The sequence below is a fragment of the Cajanus cajan genome, chromosome 7, assembly GCF_000230855.2.
Source record: "Cajanus cajan strain Asha chromosome 7, NIPB_CcT2T_4, whole genome shotgun sequence".
Taxonomy (NCBI): domain Eukaryota; kingdom Viridiplantae; phylum Streptophyta; class Magnoliopsida; order Fabales; family Fabaceae; genus Cajanus; species Cajanus cajan.
In genome coordinates this window covers 43,767,117-43,787,786 of record NC_138523.1, presented here as the reverse complement: position 1 = coordinate 43,787,786, position 20,670 = coordinate 43,767,117, and the positions used below count along the sequence as shown (strand labels likewise).

The 20,670-nt window shown below is 33.7% G+C and overlaps 5 protein-coding genes across 5 annotated transcripts; 4 read left to right on the top strand and 1 right to left on the bottom strand.

Moving 5' to 3' along the window:
* The first annotated feature begins 468 nt into the window (after nt 1-468).
* On the top strand, nt 469-3,738 carry LOC109795495 (root phototropism protein 3). Its single transcript, XM_020355023.3, has 4 exons — nt 469-1,211; nt 1,376-1,445; nt 1,926-3,029; nt 3,265-3,738. The coding sequence occupies exons 1-4, from the start codon at nt 1,072-1,074 to the stop codon at nt 3,631-3,633; spliced, it is 1,683 nt and encodes a 560-aa protein (XP_020210612.1). The 5' UTR covers nt 469-1,071; the 3' UTR covers nt 3,634-3,738.
* A 1,133-nt stretch (nt 3,739-4,871) lies between these two features.
* LOC109792587 (RING/U-box superfamily protein) lies at nt 4,872-7,167 on the top strand. The gene is made up of 7 exons (XM_020352010.3): nt 4,872-5,031; nt 5,368-5,462; nt 5,758-5,837; nt 5,919-5,974; nt 6,110-6,222; nt 6,530-6,594; nt 6,683-7,167. Exons 1-7 carry the CDS (start codon nt 4,908-4,910, stop codon nt 6,978-6,980), a joined length of 831 nt encoding a protein of 276 aa, XP_020207599.1. The 5' UTR covers nt 4,872-4,907; the 3' UTR covers nt 6,981-7,167.
* Nucleotides 7,168-7,654: 487 nt separating this feature from the next.
* Nucleotides 7,655-12,664, top strand: AMI1 (amidase 1). The gene is made up of 9 exons (XM_020349197.3): nt 7,655-7,915; nt 8,045-8,197; nt 8,888-9,012; nt 9,174-9,299; nt 9,881-10,063; nt 10,247-10,394; nt 10,512-10,680; nt 11,838-11,972; nt 12,081-12,664. Exons 1-9 carry the CDS (start codon nt 7,809-7,811, stop codon nt 12,201-12,203), a joined length of 1,269 nt encoding a protein of 422 aa, XP_020204786.2. The 5' UTR covers nt 7,655-7,808; the 3' UTR covers nt 12,204-12,664.
* A 124-nt stretch (nt 12,665-12,788) lies between these two features.
* LOC109790102 (NAD(P)-binding Rossmann-fold superfamily protein) lies at nt 12,789-14,190 on the bottom strand. The gene is made up of 4 exons (XM_020349208.2): nt 14,061-14,190; nt 13,558-13,934; nt 13,127-13,485; nt 12,789-13,042 (listed from the first exon to the last, which is right to left on the bottom strand). Exons 1-4 carry the CDS (start codon nt 14,181-14,183, stop codon nt 13,020-13,022), a joined length of 882 nt encoding a protein of 293 aa, XP_020204797.2. The 5' UTR covers nt 14,184-14,190; the 3' UTR covers nt 12,789-13,019.
* A 4,737-nt stretch (nt 14,191-18,927) lies between these two features.
* LOC109791679 (putative GPI-anchored protein At3g06035) lies at nt 18,928-20,159 on the top strand. Its single transcript, XM_020351004.3, has 2 exons — nt 18,928-19,095; nt 19,398-20,159. The coding sequence occupies exons 1-2, from the start codon at nt 19,008-19,010 to the stop codon at nt 19,901-19,903; spliced, it is 594 nt and encodes a 197-aa protein (XP_020206593.1). The 5' UTR covers nt 18,928-19,007; the 3' UTR covers nt 19,904-20,159.
* The last annotated feature ends 511 nt before the right edge of the window (nt 20,160-20,670 follow it).

The following is a 20,670-nucleotide window of genomic DNA, read 5'->3' as shown; positions in this document are numbered from 1 at the left end:
TCAATATTTTAAAAATATTTTTAATTATACATAAAGTATTTTAGTTATTTTTTTTACATTAAATATGTGTTATAATTATTTATTTTAATATTTTTTTAATTATTAAGGAATATTTTTTTTGTAGAATATGAGGACAATTTCTTTTGATAGATGACATTTCCTTTGGGTTTGAATTTTTTTTATTTAAAAAAGACAGTTCGAACTATGACTTAATTAAGCAATATGATTCTCTTAGCACTTATGTCAACTCAAATTAGAATATTTATTTTAGTCTAAATATATATTACAAAATTATTTAATATAAATATATTTTAAAATTATTTACTGCACGCGGAGTTGGCTTTCCTACAATCCTACTTATAACTAATGGACGAATTGCATAACAAATTGATGGATCATTGTAGTCCGTTCATACAATGAATGGTTGTCATTTGGCTGAACAATATATGGAAGGAATCCACATCAATCATATTATCCCAATCAAGAAGAAAGGAATTAGGGAGAGAATAAAAACCATTACAAAAATAAAGATGATGACCCCAAGATATACTAAGAAAATTGTATAAAAAAAAACCATAACACTTTTCAGTCTTTTTCACAAACCTACAACACATATAGGCATTTAGTAAAGAATGGGGACAAAAAGGAAACATAGGTTAGAAGCTGGAACAAGTTTTCTGACCACACAATCATGAGGCTAGAATGTGTTTGGGTGAGAAAGTTGGTTATTAATTTGATATAGAAGCAGGAAACACCTTTTTAATTGATGAAGGTGACACTGATGAAGAAGTGTGGTTTTGTATTTCTGAATATGTGGATGAGACACAGTGTTCACAATCTGCTACCTCTTCAATATTCCAATTGTTACATTGACGAGGTGGCAAAAGGCAACAAATTCTTCAATGTGATTAACAGCATTCAATGATCACATCAATTAATTAAGAATGGCACCTTCTACACTTAATCCAAAAGTAGGACATGTATGCACACTTTTTGTCTATATATTCTCCACAATCCATACTAAACATCTTCATATAATTAATTTCCATCACTGAAGCTCTTGAAGGAAAGATGAAGAAGGGGTTTCAGCTAGCAGGGCTTGATAACTGTGAAAGTGAAAGTCCCTTGGGAGGGAAGAGTAACCGATGTGTGGTTGTAGCAGCCAATGTTCCTATTCTTGCTCATTCCTTGGAACGCACACAACGAAACTGGTAAGCCAAAAAGATAAATATATGCTTGCTCCTTGTTATATTGTTTTTTGGTAATGTTGATTTGTGATTATAAATATATTTTATTTTCTAAACTGCAGAGTTGAGTTTAAAGCAACCAAGTCTCCTTAATTATGCATGTGATTTGTTCCATTTATTTGATGCAGGTTTGCTAGGTCAAATTCCCCCACCGATTTAATCGTGCAAGTTGGTGATTCCACCTTTCACTTGCACAAGGTGAAACCAATCACTCCTTTAATCGCATGTAACAATTTTGTCATATAATTAACTGGCTTAACACATCACCTGTAGAATGTATGACTGGATGAGTTAATCTAAAAATAACTTCAGAAGACTTGCTCTCGGTTTTTCACTTTTTATTTTTCTTAGTCCAACTATTCTAAATAAGTAATTACTCTATCAACAAATCATTCTTCAGAGTGGTACTAGATTTGGTTTCTTTAAACAATGTTTCAAGATTTGAGTTTTGTAAATAGAAAAAACGGAGATGAAACTTGGGAAGAAAAACTCTATTAAGAATAATCAATCAAGTTCTCTAATAAAAATTAGTGATCGATAAAAATCGATGAAAACATAATACTGATGACATAATTATCACAAAAATTTTTAAAAAAAATCATGCTACCACTCTAAAGTAAAATGGTTACATTAAATATTCTTGAAATATGAATTAAGTAGGATGTGGTTGATTTGCAGCTTGCCATGGCCTCAAGAAGCGAATATTTGAACCGGCTTGTATTTCAGAGGGGAAGCAACAGAGAACGTGTAGGTGATAGCCTCATCATCCAACTTAAAAATCTTCCTGGTGGTAAAAAATATTTTGAATTGGTAGTTAAATTCTGCTACGGAAGAAAATTTGATATAACCGCAGCCAACATTGCCCCATTATATTGTGCTGCACATTTCTTGGAAATGAGTGAAGATCTTGAACAAGGAAATCTCATATCCAAGACAGAATCATTTCTCACCTTTCTCATATTATCTTCATGGAAAAACACATTTCGAATACTTAAAACCACTGAATCCATTTCCCCTTGGGCTAAGGACTTACAAATAGTCAAACGCTGCTCAGAAGCAATAGCTTGGAAAGCATGCACAAATCCAAATGCATCTTGTGAAAATGAAGGACCCTTAAAGCATGCACAAGCAAGTAACAGTGTTGTTGATAATTGGTGGTTTGAAGATGTGTCAAATCTTCGTATAGATCATTTTGTTGAAGTGATTCAATCTATTAGAAGACGTGGAACCAAACCAGAGGTAATAGGTTCTTGTATAGAACATTGGACTAGAAAATGGTTTTCCCAAGTTACACTTGGACTTGACAAGGACACTCCTAAACCAATAACTCTCCACTTACACAGAATTTCCACTGAATGTTTGGTTAACATGCTTCCTACTGAAGAAAATTCTGTCACATGCAATTTTTTGCTTCACCTACTGAAGGCAGGGTTGATGCTGAAAATAAATTCTGAGTTGTTGTGTGTGCTAGAAAGAAGGGTCGCTTTAATGTTGGAGAAATGTCGTGTTCCTGATCTCTTGGTTAAAAACCAAGGAGAGAAACATTCGTTGTATGATGTAACTGTGGTACTTAGGGTGTTACGGTTTTATGTTTGTGGTTTGTCAAGTAATCGTTCAGCAAAACCCCACATTGTTGCAAGGTTGGTTGATGGGTATCTCACACATGTTGCTAGGGATGAGAATCTCACAATGGAAAGTTTCAAATCACTTGTGGAAGCATTGCCACAAAATGCTAGATACTGTGATGACTACCTCTATAGAGCCATTGACATGTTCCTTAAGGTAATAGTAACAGAAAATCTCAACAACACTCCCTCTAATACCTCTTAATTAGTAATTAAAATTTATTACAAATCACAAAATTTAGTGAATTTTATTATTAAATTAGAAAAGACTCGTTAAAAAAGACATGAAACGTACTTCTAGTGATATTATACCATTTCTAATTCTAAATCTCTAACACAAGATCTATGTTTGTGGAATGAGGATATTAAACAACTTTAACCCAATTTTGCAGGCACATCCAAATTTAACAGAAGAAGATCGAACAGATATTTGTAGGAAGCTGGAATACCATAGATTGTCACATGAAGCACGTCAGCATGTGATGCAAAATGATAGGTTGCCCTTGAAATTAACTACGGAATTTGTTATTTTAGAGCAAGTGAACATGGCAACGTTGATGACGAGTAATGGATCAAATTACCGAAGGACAAATGCTCAGACAATCATGAGAGTGAATAGAGATTTGGAAAACAGACAAATAAATAATGCAAAGGAGATAAACATGATGAGGAAAGACGTTGAAATGATCAAATCACAACTCTTGGAAGTAAATAGCTGCAAAATAAAACTCCAAAAGCAACTGAAGAGATGCATTTATTGAAAGAGAGATTGTTATGTAAAAACACTTACTTGAAGGAGAACCTTCCCTCCTTTTTTGTGATGGTAATGTAAGAAATCTGAATGCAGAAAGGTGTAACTTGTTGAATATGATTTTTTTTTATAAAAAATATCATATTGGATTACATTTTGCTTCAACAATCAGCTATTGATAACTACATTTACTTATTTGTGTAATAATAATAAATTCACATTTTAATGAATACTATTTATAACTTTAATTAGATATTTAACATGCATTAAACATATGTAATGGTTATGAAGTTTACGATTTCTAATTGAAGTACATATAGATACAATGAAATCTAACAATTCGTATGCACCGAAAATTTTAATTTTTTTTATTGATATATTTATATATTAAATGTAAATGGTTATTTTATGAGAGAAAGTTTGTATGAACTATTATTCCACCGAGTATCTTTAGAGATTCTTTCAATAATTTATTTAATTCAATTTTTTTATTATATTTATTTATAAATTAAAATTTAATATTTTAAATAAATTATCAATAAATAAAAATAATCTTGTATTGTAACATAAATTATTTTTCTTAAATTAACAATATAATTTATATGTTTAAAAATATATATTTATATAAATTTTAAATAATTTATATACTTAAATATAGTAATTATTTATTTATATAATTTAATTATATATAATAAATATAAATATAATAAGATAACTAAAATTTGAGGCATTTTTTCCATGTTGATTGAGTTGAAGTACTAGTTTTCTCCTCCTAAGACTAAGAGTGATCTTTTCCCCTTAAAAAAAAAAAAAAAAAGTGACCTTTACCACAAGAATAACTATTTAACCAGCAATCTTTTCTTTTATCTCAAAAGAAATGTTTTAAACACTCTCACAACATATTTTTTAAACACACTTCTTTTTAGTTATAAAAATTTATTAACAATTATAAAATTGAATAAATATTATATTTTATTTAATATTACATTTAAAATACTCAACGATTAAAAATAAAAGGTTTAATATATAATTGGTTCTTGAATTTTTTTTAAAAAATTAATTAAATTTCTAACCTTTTCAAATTATTATAAAATAACAGTTCGTGACGAAATTTTAAATAAAAAAATGATAAAATATAACCTGCTCCGTTAAAATTTTTTAATTTAAGAATTTAATTAAGAAATTCAAAGTTAAGAGACATAGTGATATATATTAAAGCAAAATAAAACAAAAATATATATAAGTGAGTAAATCTGAAGCTTGCAGCAGAGGAAAAAAAAAACGATGGAAAATGACGCAGCGATTTCGGAGAAGAAGCTTGTTTCGGTGGATTCCGAAGATTCCAGTTGCTGTTGCCCAATCTGCTTGGGACCCTTCCTTCAACTTTCGTACCTCGACAAATGTTTTCGTATGCTTTCACCCTTTTCCCTATTACTCTCTTTTTCTTAATAATAATCTCTTCTGTTGCCATATGATATTAATATCTCTGTGCTTTTTAATCCCAAATTTTATAACTTTGTTGCATGTTCTGTAGACCCTTTATTGGGTTTCATTGATTATTTGGGTTGCACTTGCATGGTCTAATTTGTAGTCTTGGGAAACTTTTTTTGTTTGAAATAACAAGACACGATTTGTTAGGATCATTACTTGAGGTTTTAGAAGCAGTTAGAGGCAAATGTTGGATCACTCATACTGCTACTACATATTGTTCCTAGTAATCATTAAGCTTATTCTTGGGTTGCAGATAAGTTTTGCTTCAATTGCATTTTACGCTGGACCAAGGTAGTTGCTGGCAAGCAACGTTCTCCACCTTCTTCTATAAAATGCCCCCTTTGTAAGGTTTGGTTGTTATTATTATTGTTATTATTCTTGTTGTTTTGCCTTATGGATTTTGTTGAAATATAATTTTCCGGTTTTTCCCTTCCATGATACACCCCTTTCAAAAGAATTTCAATTAGGACTTTTAAGTGCTCTCAATTTACTACACCCTGAATGTTTCTTATGGACGTCAAAGTTTGAAAAACAGTAAGGATGATGGTTTATGATAAATCAAGGGGGGAAATGGCGGTAGAAGTTAGTTTTGAGCTGGATAAAATGGGCTACTTACTGACTTTGCATTATGTCTAATATGCAGACAGAAAATTTTTCTATCATATATGGAGTTGATGGAAGTTGTTTTCAACGACATTATGTTAATGAAGATGTTGAGGATAGGTTTGTCTCAGTTTTATTCAAGTTAATTTTTTTTAATAGATTTATCTTTTTTTTACTTTGTTCTTCTGTTTGTGTGTGCAGTTTTATCTTATCAAGAGCGCACAGATATAGATTACAATGCTATTACACTGAACAAGGTACTCTACTGCCTTTTGTTTAACAGATTTCTTACTTTATAGTGGTGTCAGTCTGTCCTTTGGTTTGTGTCAAATATTTGTCTTTAATATTTTATTTGCTTTAATTTTTAATTTTTTAAACTTTGTCTGGAGTAGGTTTCTTAGATGACATATTCAATATATCACAATATTGGAAAACTGGTAAGTACTATCAGCCAAACTGCTGGCTTGAAAGATGGTTAAGAAGAGAAATTCAAGCTCTTACCCAGGTTAGTGAATTTATCAGATTAGTGGCTTGTTAGTGCGCTCTCTCTTAGGTATTGCAACTGGAAAAGTATTCAGTAACATAATGTGCTTTATTTATTACAGTATATTGATTCCCATTTTGTTTCATTTTCTTTAGTGCTATGTATGTGCCCAATTATTGGTGAAATATCTGATTCTTCTATCTCCTTCCGTCTCTTTTTATATTAGTTTTTTCTTGGGGAAGGAGGAAGAAGGGTGATTGTGTAGTAATTGCATAGTAGTGTTAATTTGTGACTTAAACAGTTAAACCTTCTTTTGGTGAATCTGTAGGAGGAGGATGTTGACATCATTGTGCACCATATCCTTGGTATGGTGAAAGCAGCATTATGGACAAAGTAAGTTTCTTCTTCGTGCATTTTTAGTTGCTTTATCATTATGAGTATGGAAAATAGGAAATGTTACTATTAACTCTCAAACTTGCAGGAGAGAGCAGAAGTCACATATGGATGCACATGAAAAGAAACAGGAGGAGTTCAAGATGTCAGTATCTGAGGCTGCTAGGCCGTTTCTGGCAGCAAGAACCCATAGATTTTTATATGAGATTCAACTATTTCTTGCTTCAGGAATGAATATTGAAGCTTATGATGCTGTTTACATACAACGGTTAGGTTGGAGCTCACCCGGGATAAACACCGAGGTTTCTCAAAGTGAATTAATTGATCGGACAACTGTTATTCCATACCTGTACATATTTGATGGTGACCCTGATGAAAATGAGTAGATTCCTTGTTCTGTTTTTCTCATGTTTTTGCTGTAATTGCTACCCGAATAGCATAGGAGAAATTTTTTCACACATCAATGAGTGCTATTGATCGTCTCCAGTTACTGCAGAAGGTGTAATTCTCAACCCAAGGGTGTAAAGTTGTATAATGTATGCTTGTTATTAATATATCAATTTTCATGGTCTAGATTGTAAGAAGTTATAATAAAACGGCAGAGGATCCTTTTTCAACGTTAATAGCCTGATTCTTTAAGCTCTTACTAGCTAACAAAATTTGCCCATTTTCAAAAATAAAATAAATAAACAAAACTTAAAAAGAAAAATGACTGCTTGAAACACTGATATATATACAGTAAATGAAAGAGAGGAGTAAATAAATGAATAAATGACAAATAAATTCTACTTAAATCTTAAAAATGTAGTGAATAAAATGCGTTGGATGAAGGGAAAACGAAAATGCACCGTTGGAAAAACTGAAAAACGGTAGAAGATAGTAGAGAAATAAAAATGAAATGGTTGACAGTAAGGCTGCCGGAAAAACTTAAAAACAGCAAAGTAGAAAAGTAGTAAAAAGAATTGAATGGTATGAAAAATAAAATATAATTAAATGGTTGGTTATTAGAAAGCAAATTGAAAGTATGTTGTGTGACTCATTTGGATTGGCCAATCAAAGTTTGAAGTTAGCCTTATCTCTATAAGAATCATGGGGTAAAATAAAACGCTGGGAAGTTTATAAATGCAATAGATGCTCTTTACTCATTGTTGTTTCTATTAGCATCACCATTCTTGAGTGGTTTGAAAACGTTAGAGAGGAGCTTTACAACAGGCATGGAGACAGCCTCAGACTACGGAGCATTCATGGAGAAATTCACTTTACCACCAAATTCTGCACCCGCTCTTCCTCTCAATTCACTCACTTTTGCAGTCAAAGAGATGTATGTACTATATAATCAATTCTTTTTCTACCACAATATTCTGATTGTCAAAATACCTGACCTCAAAGTCAACTAGACTTTGAATCCATGATTCTGCATCTTGGAACATGAAGTGTTTGTGTTAAATAGATTTGACGTGGAAGGATATGTGACCGGCTTCGGGAATCCTGACTGGGCAAGGACTCATCCTGTGGCTACCTCTACCGCTCCAACAGTTTTGGCTCTCCTCAGAGCAGGTGCCACTTGTGTCGGTAAAACTGTCATGGATGAAATGGCTTACAGGTTCGGTTTTCTTCGCTCAATTTTTCACTCATTCTAATGAACCATTGGGTCTTATGGTCGTAAGCACTGTTTAAGTTGCCAGTGACCATCTTTTATGACTAAATGAAATTCAATGTGAAAATAATCGCAATCTATTATCTGTCATCATAGTCATGTAAACTGTGTCTTGTTAGGCTAAATCATTGAGTTGGGATTAATACAGCTTTGTTAACTTTCACTCACTCAGTAGATTATATGGAAATGACATGGTTCGCCAAAAATGAATTTTTGTCTCTAAAGTTTTCAAGTAAGGGTGTGTACCTACCCTTAAAATTTATTGTGTTAGACCACATGCATTTAGTTAAATGGACACATGAACCAACAAGTCATTATTTCAAGTAATACTGGACTCGGTCTCTTTAAGTAAGATATCGAATTTGAATGTTTAGTATAGAAAAAGCATGATTCGAAGGGAAGATCTCACTAAAAGTGGTTAGTTAGGATCCCCGAAGTCATCAGCGAAGCTACTCAGTATAAATAATATGGTTATCCAAAACAAAAATTGGATACATGCCCACCTTAGCTCAGTTGGGGGAGGTTTCTCCTCATACAAAATATGATTGCGTGTTTGCATTTTTGGTTATCAGACATGTGCATATTTTGAGCACCTTATTTGTGTTACTCTCATAAGTAAGTATTCTGATCTGGCAGTATAAATGGAGAAAATATACATTATGGCACGCCTAGAAATCCTTGTGCAGCAGATCGGGTTCCTGGAGGATCTTCTAGTGGCTCTGCTGTTGCAGTTGGTGCAAAGCTTGTGGATTTCTCACTAGGTAATCTATTCTTCCATTCCCTTTGTTATTTTTGGCACCACTTTGTAAATAATTTCAAGTGCTGTTATGTTTTTCCTCGATAGTGAGCTATTCTTCCATTTCAATGAGTCTAATTTTTGGTTCACTTTATTAATAATTTGAAGTGTTTTATTTAATCACAGGAACTGATACCGGAGGAAGTGTAAGAGTGCCTGCATCGTACTGTGGGATTTTTGGTTTTCGTCCTTCTCATGGTGCTATCTCAGTATCAGGAGTTATCCCTATGGCACAAAGTTTCGACACTGTAGGTAGTAATCCATTAGCTTGATGACTATGTTAAATTTCTAATTTTGGGTGAATACATCAATACAAAGGATAATGACTAACGGCATAACACAAAAAAAACATCAACATGGATGAGTATACTAATAATATTTTCATAATTTTATCTTACAACACAAAAGCATCGTAATGAAACTGGGATTAGATAATCTCTAGGGGAACTTACAAGTGAGTTAGTTTTCAGTTTCTCTTAAACTTTAAAATGAATAAGAGATTCTTTCTTAAATCCCATACTTTGAATTTTACATACAATTAAATGTAAAAAATTTCCTTCATGGTTCTAATGTGCTTGCATTTCATGTTCTAATTTAATGAGGGAGTACTTTTTTCCTCTAGTTATCCAGTTAAAAAAGTATTTATGATCTTTGGCAAGATGCAGTTTGCTATGAATTCTTTTCTCCAAATTTTTTTGTCCGAATTTTCCCCTCGGTTGTTTTCATCTCCTAGTGGTACTGGTGTACAAGTAGTTGTCTTGAAATTATTGCTTCACTGGCTGTTGAGCCCCTTCTTCTTGAGACTTATTTCTTGCTTCCATCTTTATATCTAGGATGGTTTGCCAGGGATCCAGTGGTTTTGAGCAAAGTAGGACGTGTAATTCTACAATTGTCAGATGCAGCACCAATTAGACCTACTAGCATTATCATTGCAGAGGACTGTTTCCAGCTTTCAAGCATTCCATATGATGTAGTTACACCACCTGTCATCAAAGCAGTAGAGAAGTTATACGGAGGTGAACAGTTGATCAGATAGATTTATTGCTATCAATTCAATGTTCTTATTTGTTAATTATAAAAAAAAAAGGTTTCAATATTTAAGTTCTGAATTATAAGGAATTATTCTTCCCCCTTTTAATTTAGTTATAAATATATTTGTGGTTTCATTCCAATAATGATGTATTTTGGAACTATTGCAGGGGATGTATTAAAGCACGAAATCCTTGGCAACTATGTGAAGACCAACGTTCCAAGTTTGGAACATTTCATGAGTAAAGAGAATACAGACCAAATATATAACATTCCATCATTGGCTGCACTTTCAAGTGCCATGCGGTTGCTTCAAATGTATAGCTCACCATTTAATCCCTAGCTTTCAAGAAAAGTAATTGTAAATTTCTAGAAGGTCGTGGATTGCCTTCATTTAAAATTTGATACTTGCTTTGTGTATCATTTGCAATGTAGGTATGAATTCAAGAATAACCATGGTGAATGGATCAGAGCAGTTAAACCTGATTTAGGTCCTGGAATCTCAGAACGTGTATCAACTGCCTTGAGGACAACAGGGGAGAACATTGATATCTGTTATTCTATAAAAAAGGAACTGCATGATGCTCTTACTGCACTTCTTGGGGTATTCTTTCTCTCTCACACATGAGGCATGCACACAGACCATAGTATGGCCTTTGGAATCCCCATAACGTGCAGATAAATAACAGATTTCAATATATGACATATCATGCATAGATTCTCTCCTTATATGCACAAATCATTCCTCCTGACATTTATTCTCTCCTTAGTCTTCATAAAAAGAAACCTTTATTCTTGTTCATGGAGATATAGTTTTCATTGTCATTATTACTTTTGAAATAACTATTTGAGAGTTGAGATAATCTCGAGTGATAATTCTTAATAATTAGAGTTTATGAGATTGGTCAGTTCTACCATAACCGTGATAATTCTTAATAATTATTGAGTTATGAGATTGGTCAGTTCTACCATAACTTGGAAGTAAATTCATTTTTGAATAATCTCGAACAATTTTATTCATTCTGTTGCTAAAAGTAAAAATTGGTCTTTTTTTAATTTTTTATTTATTATTTTAAAAATTTGTCTTATGTAAAATTTCGTATGATTTGTTATTAAACATTACTACTTTAATATTGTAATTTATTATTTTACTTTAATATGAAATTGAAATTGAAATGTTGAGTTATATTATTTATAAGTATTATAATATATTTTTTATAAAGTAAACTCATGCTTATTATTTAAACAATCTTATTCCACAAATGAAGATTATAGATTCTCCCTATGCATCTACTTTGTGTAGTATTTACCTTTACCCATTAAAAATAAAGTAGTATCATCGTCAATATGCCTTCTTGAAACTGATATCTCTACTATTTTCTGAGGATTCCGTTAAGGGAATCCCTTTTTAAATTTACAACAGCAAAGGTACAACTTTCTTTAGGTTTCTGCTTTAGTGCAAGTTATCTTCTTTCTTTCTTTCCACTTTCTCCGCCATCTTGCTTCCTTGGGTGCTTAATTGCATTTATACTATCCATTGCAACTTTTTTCATAGAACGAGGCTAGACTAGTTAGAATTCTTCTTGTTACAATAGTTTTTTTTTTTTTGGATTGCGGGTGGGGTGCATAATTGTTACCAAGATTTTGAACAATTTGGTGGCCATCTGATGTCCTCTTTGACAAATTTTAAGCATCCAAATAATTTTCATATGCCTGCGTTTTCTTTAAGTTACTGCAACAGATTTTGTTTCAAAATTTCAGGATTTTGGTGTTCTCATGATCCCCACAGTTCCAGGGAATCCCCCAAAACTACAAATGAATTCATCTGAATTAGAAATTTTTCGTGCAAGGGCATTTAGCCTTCTGTCCATTGCTGGAGTATCGGGATTTTGTCAGGTCCTTTCGCTGTGTTTATGTAGCACTTGGACTCTCATATTTTTTGTTAATCAATTAAAATTCAGTTCAGAATGTTATAACAATGTGGTTTTTCCCGACACTATGCAGGTAAGCGTACCACTAGGGATGTATAATAACCTTCCCCTATCAATTTCTCTGCTGGCCAGAGATGGTGCAGATGGATTTTTGCTTCACCTTGTTGAGAGTCTTTATGACAGCATTAAAGAATAGAAAGCAGCATAGCAGAGTGCACAAGTTACCTCCATTTGACTGCAAGGATGTTGATGTTTACTTTTAAAAAAATCAGGGCAAAGAATTTATGGAAGCTTTGAGATCCTTTGTGCAATACACATATTTTAGTTCCTCTTTATGTGCTTGTTCGAGCACTTCTGTGATTTGTGAGCAAAAAATCTTTTGCAGATGCTATGAATATGCATACTATGCCAAAGGTGGGAGAGAAGCACGACCTGAACTATGGACATAAATTAAAGTAGAGAAATAGTATAATGGAAATTCTTGCTTAAGTACGAAAATTAAACTTGCAGCAATCTTACAAGCACTTAGCATTGACTTGACCGATGGGCAGACACATGTTCAAAGGATAAAAATGCTTCAAACTCTACTCTTTTCTATTATTATCTTGTTTTCCGTGAGTTTGAAGGCTTTCAATTCTATCCCTGGTTTTCTTGTTATCGCTCGGATGTTAAAGAATATGCATTGCCTGTGATATCTGCGTACATATTGGTTTCATTCGATTAATTAAGTAGAAGGGATTAATTAAGTAGAAGGTAACACATAAATCTATAACAAGATATATTTAAATCTCAATACATACTGATCTTTATTATATACTAGTACTCTCTTACATATACTTCGCTACAAAGACACATTTTCTTAGGCATATTCAAAAGATGATAATCCTCCAAGTCCCTCCTCTAACAGTACAGAGGAGGAGCTGAGTGAGTTGCACATTAACACATACCGTAACACGTTCACACAAAACGTAACTTCCACCATACTACCTTGTCCCATATATTTATCCTGGGTTTAACCATTCACAACGGTTCCACCTGAAACAACATGATCATGTTGATTAGTAAACTTAAAGTGTCAATGTACATGTTAGACATAGCATATTAATTAAGTAGCGTTACCATTGGGGTGAAGGACTTGTCCAGTTATATAAGAGGAGCATTGGTTGGAGGCAAGAAAGACATAAGAGGGAGCAACCTCAATGGGCTGGCCAGCTCTCTTCATTGGCACCTCCCCACCAAATTGGGCCGTTTCCTCCTCCTTGAAAGAGGCCGGTATTAAGGGAGTCCAAATGGGCCCAGGAGCCACCCCATTGACCCGAATTCCCTTACTAACCAGCTGAAGGGAAAGACCCCTTGTAAAGGCCACAATTGCTCCCTTTGTAGAAGTGTAGTCCAGCAGTTTGGCATTTCCCTTGTATGCATTCACTGATGTAGTGTTGATTATGCTGCTTCCTTCCTTCATGTGCTTCAAGGCATGCCTAATACAGATGTGTCATTCATACAACATCAAATGGATACAGCTTTTTAGAAACTAGATTGTACTCACTCACCTGGCCATGAAGAAATAGGAGAAGATATTAGTTCGAAAGACCCTCTCAAGCCTAGGCTCATCTATCTCCTCCACAGTTCCACACTCGTATTGCTCAGCTGCATTATTGATCAGAATGTCAATGCGTCCAAACGCACTCACAACCTCATCAACCACCCTCTTGCAATTCTCATCATAACCCAAATCAGCTGGTATGGCCATTGGATCCTTGGCCTCATTGCTCTTGGCCCTCTTGATCATTTCAAGGGTGTCCCTCGCGTCCTTGTCCTCATGACCCTTCACATATGTGAAGGCCACAGTAGCACCTTCTAGAGCAAACAAGTTACACACTGCTCGTCCAATCCCTGAGTCCCCCCCAGTGATCAATGCAATCTTCCCCTGAAAATTCACAACACATGAAACAAGAAACAAATATTTGTGTAGGCTTAATATGTAACATGAACCAATCTCTTTCATTCTAACTAATAATTAGCATTTAGCATGCATAAGTTGATGTGTATGTACTTGAAGTTTATTTGCAGACTTGTAATCAGGGTTAGTGAACTGGGGTACTGGATTCATAACATGCTCCTTGCCGGGTTGTGTTTTTTGTTGTTGAGGAGGAAATTTCTGATCACCGGAAGCCATTCTTAGAATCAAGGTTTTTTTACGTGGGAAGTGGTCTTGGTAGGAAAAGAATGTGAGGAAATGGTTGTTAAATATGCGTGTGGATGAAGAACAAAGTGTGCGGTGAAACATGTAGTACGTAGCGAGACACTTGAACTTGTTAGCACGTAGGGGTCATGTGTTGATTATAAGAGATTTGAATATGCCACGTGTCGAGGAGTGGCAGAAGGAAATATTGACGTGTCCTACGATTCGCATGCACTCGACCCAAAAGGACATTCTCGACCAACCCAACCTTTGGTTTTGGCTTCATCTTCCTTCTATGTTTTTAATCAAAGATCTTAATTTTCATATCATCAACATATATTATTGGCAAATTAAAATTATCCTATAAATTTTGAATTAATTGAAATATAATTACAATTTAGAGATTTTTTATTCTGTTATTCACTTTTAATTTTTCATATATAATTAGATTATTGATATTTGTAAGATTTTCTCATGTAACACTATCAATTCATAACTCTTATTTGATTGGTAATTGATAGTCACAATTGAGAGTTCTAGAATCAGGATATTTTGATAGCTAGTTGATCTTGGGAAAGCTAAAATAGAGATAGGTAGAGATAGCTCAAGAAAGTTATAAAAGGAAACTTTTTCAAAAAGATAATCAAAACTCAAGTTTTCTAAACTGTTGGGGGAGGCTAGACAGAGAAAACTTCTTCCTTCTCCTTTCTCACTTCCATTTCTTTCATTTCCTCAATTGATTCTAGTTAGTGTGGTCAAAATCAAGCTTCCGGAGTTGAACTTAAGCAAATGGGTACCAATTCATCTTCTTCCCCTTTTCCTCTTGTAGATTATTTTTCGAGAGGTAAGGGAGGTTTGTGTTGTTTGTGAATCTTGTGTAGACTATCATGTATAATTCATCTTTTTGTTGGGGAAGATGAGATGATGATTTTCATTATAGTGGTTGTTTGAAGTTGTGGGTTTGTTTCTCAAAAGGTGGTTCATGGAGGTTAATGCTTGATCTTTGTTTTAAAGTGGTTGCATGGTGTCTTTGATGATGACACTGTGTTGTACGTGTTGTATATATGTTGGTTATTGCATTGCATGTTGTGGAGTTACTGAATTTCACGTGGAATGACTAAAAATCAGTTTCTGTATAAGTGTGAGAATTGATATCGCGTCAAACGTGCCTTCAAGGCATCGGAAGTAATTCTAAAGAGGAGTCTTTGTCTTACTCATGTTGGCCACATGGTTAGTGGTGTCAGACGCGAGGAGAGAGGCTTGTCTTGGGTTAGAATCACGCTAGGCGTGGATTGAATGACATTGGGCGTAAGGAAAGAGACTCGTTTATGCTTAGGTTCATGTTAAGCGTTAGCGTGTGTGACGTCGGGTGTGAATCAATTAGGGAGTTTCCTACCTGATCAGGGTCGAATGTGGGTATTGCCATGCTAGACACGAGAGTATGAGACACTTTTTGCCTTAAACATGTTGGGCGCGAGTGGTGCAACGTTGGGCGTGGGCGAGACAGGAGCTATTTGCCTCAATGGCATCAGGTACCTAATGAGTGGCATTGGGCATGAATTGTATGATGAAAAATTGTTACTTAAAGCAGTTTTACAATTAATTGATGGTGAATAAGTTGTATGAAAGATGATGTAAGATGATATGTGTTGAAATGGAGTATGTTGAACATGTTGTAAAATTGTGTATTATTTTAAGTTGTCTAAGTCATAGTGTTTCAAGAGTTCAATTAAAACCTTTCAGTAAGTAAGTTGGTCTCTAAATGGGTAAGTTATTTTCAATTGTCACCTTGAGGTTTTATGTGATATCCATATGTGTTAAGTCTCAATTATACTTCTTTTTGGATAAAACTTATTGAACAATTCCACTCAGCCTTTGCACCGTTGCAAGATAATTATTCTCTTTTTGATTCATTTTGTGCAGATATAGCTAACCCAGAATTTAGCTAACAATACCTTAATACACCTCATTTTTTGTGAGGTACTGAGCTAGAGAATTAAGGATAGAAGACCCATAGGATTGGAAATCTAAGGAGCTAAGAAGTAGAGAAGAGTGACTGCGCCGGGCGCAAGATTACCCGCGCCAGGCTTATGCAAAACAGAGTGTCTCACCTCTGTAAGATTACCTGCGCCGGGCGCGAGACTACCCTCGCCAGGCGTGATCGAGACAGAGAGTATCTCAAACTCTCTGGAAGGCATTGCGCTGGGCGTAAAAGGAATTACGTCGAGCATGTCCTGAGGCAGAGAGTACTTGACCCTCCTGGAAGGCCCTGTGCCGGGCGCAAAGACTAATGCACTGGGCGTGAAACCCTGATCTGACTCTCCAAGCTCGTATTTGAAGAAATCTTCGAGGATTTTCTCCTCATTCACACATTGGACGCGTTTTAGGAGTTGAGGAAGGGATTCCTAGAGCTTGGGACCGTTCGTGTGTGGGTCTTTCCTTCGGTTCTTCATTCTCTCTTCCATTTCTATTTTTGCTTTCCCCTCATTGTTTTGAGTGGTTCTACCCATCATTTTGTGGGGTTAGATGTAACCAATGAATTCCATTGTAATCCTTACGTTTTAATGATATATTTACATGTTGTTTCACTCATTGTTGTGTATGTTTCTATTCTTAATGCTTGCCTTGGATTGATCCTCCTTTGCATGATATAGGTTCCATTGGGTATTAGAAAATAACCTTTGAAACTAGCTCTGAAACAAATGCCTAGTGGGAAATGTATCTAGGAATGGAGCTTGACCCATTAGTAGTCTTAAATCCTAACCCGTAATGCGGGTGTAAGTATTGGATATTCAAGGAATTGATATTCATTATCCGTACCTAGGCTCTTGCTCTAAGGGATTAGGTTTGAGTAAACTTATGGGTTGACTAAGCAATGGATGTAACAAGAGATTAAGGATTCATTAGTGTGACGTTTGGTGATATCTGACCTCACAATCTCACAAAATCATAATACCATTTCTACCCTTTTTCCACACACAAACAAATACTTTTATAGTTTAACATTCCAGTAGTCATGACCTTTAATTCACATTCGCATGACAAACTACAAAATTAGAATTATTCTTTAGTCACGAATAGTCAATAAATGCTTATTTTACATACTAATCCCTGTGGATACGATAATTTACTACTTGAACGGCCGGTATACTTGCCGTGTTTGAGACCGTTGATAGATTTGAAGTGATTTACAATGATAACAAAAATAGTTTCAACGAAAATCTCAACAATATGTGAGTAAGGTCGAGATGTACACGTATAAAGCAACCAATTGAGTGAAGTACCGGATCGGGAACTTAGTCGATAACATAATATTGGAAGATCGTGATATTTGAAGGGTGGTCAGGGAGTTAATCTCATAAATAACTTAGTATTGTAAGTTAATAACGTGATAAATCCATATCTAAATTATTCTACCTTAATATAATACCATATTCCCTAATTTAATTATTCAATAATAATAACTATGCTAATCTCATTAGTCAATTGTTTATGAATACTACGATCTTAAATCCAATTTATGTAGGTATTTATTTGGGTATTTATTTGATTAACTAATTTTATATTATAATTTTATAATATAAATGTGGATGGAAATTTTAATTCATATAATAACTAGTGTAAGAAACATTTTGTATTTATGTATATTTTATTTAAAAGATAATAAACGGTCAAAATATGAAGATTGGAGCAGTTTTAAGTACAGTTATTAAATAAATTAAAGATTAAAAAGTCTTATACAAATGTGTAATACTAAAAAAAATATATTATTTTTTTAATTAATGTTATAGATACCTTGTGATCGAAGTTAACTATATAAATTATATTTATAATTTATATAAAGAAATTTTTTTACACGTATAAATTATATATTTTTTACAGCAACATATAAATTATAGTTTAAAATTATGATAAATAATTGATATTATAATATAATATTATTTTTATTTATTGATAATTTATTTTAAAAATACTAAAATTTAATTTATAAATAATTATAATAAATAAAATTTGAATTTGATAAGAAATAAAAAAGAATTTTAAAAATATATGCAACTCAACAAACATGTTTATTTACATTATATTATAAAATATTATTTTTTAATAATATCGATATTAATAAATAGCAACAAATCAAAAAATTTAACAAGTAAAACTCGTTTAATTTTACAATTTTATTATCAATATCGAAATTATTGAATTTTATAATATCTCATAATATTATACAGAAAATTACTTATAATTTGTTGGATTACACATAAAAGAGAGTATTTTTCAACTATTAAATGAAAGGAAAGTTTCTAAAAATGTTCTAACGCAATATAGAAGTTAATATTTAATATATATATATATATATATATATATATATATATATATAAAGTCGAACTAGCAGAAATATTTGCAAGTGTAAAATTTATCCACCAATTTCTGGACATGGAAAGCAGAGAAGATGTGTCTATTCGGAGTTTAGATGAACAACAATAACTTTTTCCAACTCAACGATGCCTATCTTGTTCATACCACTTTTCCTTGAAGGCAAACAGAACAATGGCGTGGAAGCCCCCCTCTTTACAAGCAAGGTACCAAAAAAGTAAGGAGAATCTCCCTCTCTTGAGAAAGCATAAGGAATGATCCAAGAACCACGCACTGCTTTACTCATCGTGTTCACAAAAACAATATATTATAGTGATAAACGTTTTTGGCGTTACTGATATTTGGGGACTTATATATATATATATATGTGGTGACGGTCTATCATAATCATAAGAGCATATAGTTAAGTGTTTTTGCCTCTTGTTACACTCCATTAATTTAACCATGCTCTCCTTCAAACTTGGTCTCTACCTTCTTATTGCATCTGTCTTTGTCTTCCACCTGCTTCCTAATCCAGTGCTATGTGATGATGGTAATTAAAAGTCTCTCTTTGACTCTAAGCACTCCTGTTCCAACTTACATAGATTTCTTCTTGTTTGATAATCCTAGACTTTGAATTTATATTTTGTCATTATATGATATGATTAGTTGATAACTGATATGATATATCAGCAATAACAGGCGCAACAAACAAAAGTTAAGGGGCAAAATTGTGAAATATGAGTGATAAAATGTGCAATTAAGTATTATGGTCTTGTCTTTGGTGGTGACTCAACCAATTAATCTATAAGCATACGCATAGTATAATGTCCTTTGCATGGTTTGTGTGTGCAGACGAGGAGGATCTACTCCATGACATCAACATTTACAGAAAAGTTTTGAACCTTCCTCCTCTGGAAAAAAGTGACAAGGCTTTTTGCTTAGCCGAGAGGATAGCAGATGATCTAGAGGACAAGAAATGCGACGAGTTTGGGGGCTACTACCCTGTGCCTGGTAGCAACCCCAAAATTCCCAACTTCCAAAAGAGTGTAAGCAAATGCAAGATCAACACCAACACCACAAAAGATGGGGTCATCATGCCTGTTTGTGTGCATGAATTGGACCGTGATGCTTTGTTTTCCAATTATACCAAATCTAATCGTTATACAAAATATCTCAATAATTCAAAGTATAAGATAGCAGGGGTTGGCTCTGAGAATGATTGGATGGTTCTTATTATCAGCACCAACACTGCTTCTGGAGATTTCTCCTCTGCAACTTCTCTGCTTGCTGAGGCTTGGAAGAGTCACTACCTCATGTTGGTCTTCTTCTTCAGCACGATTGTTCTTCTCTTCAACTAATTCATTGTTCTCTTTCGTCTCCTGTTATTATTCATTCATTTGGTGGATTTTTCTTTTCTCTTTGTTATTTGGAACATTTATTATTTTCTTTTGTAATTTTGTGTATGTGAGTGTACCAGTGTTTTTGTTTTGACAAGTTCTTGATGATTCTGGATTTGCGTGTGATAATCTCCATGCACGTACTTGTAATTAATCATGTATATTGTGATTTGGGTGTTAATATGTTTGATAAATAAAATTTAAGCCTCTTTGTTAATATGTTTGATAAACAAGTAATTTGTGGATAGTACAAAATTCCGGAAACAAGGGTCCAATTCAGAAATGCTCTCAGGTACATACAATAGAGAGGTGCTTTGAGATTTGACTTGAAAACTAAAAGACTAATTTAGAATTCAACGTTAACATGCATACAAATAATCCTGAATACCAAAGCACAACACATCTTTCAAATGTTTCACTAACCAGCCTAACTAGTTGGTCCATTAATTGTTACACACTGTTACCATGGTTTCCCAAAACCACTTGTACCATATCTGCATGGCATTCTCTGCGGTTCATGTATGAACGATGGATGGTTCGTTATGGCAAAGTGTATAAGGACCGTCAAGAAAGGGAAGAGCGTTTCAAGATATTTAAAGACACTGAATTACATTGAAATAGATTCAAGGGACACATGTGTTCCTCAATCACAAGGACAACCACTTTTAAGTATGAAAATGCGATTGCATTGCAACACCCATCAAGGACCAAGGCCAATTTGATAAGTG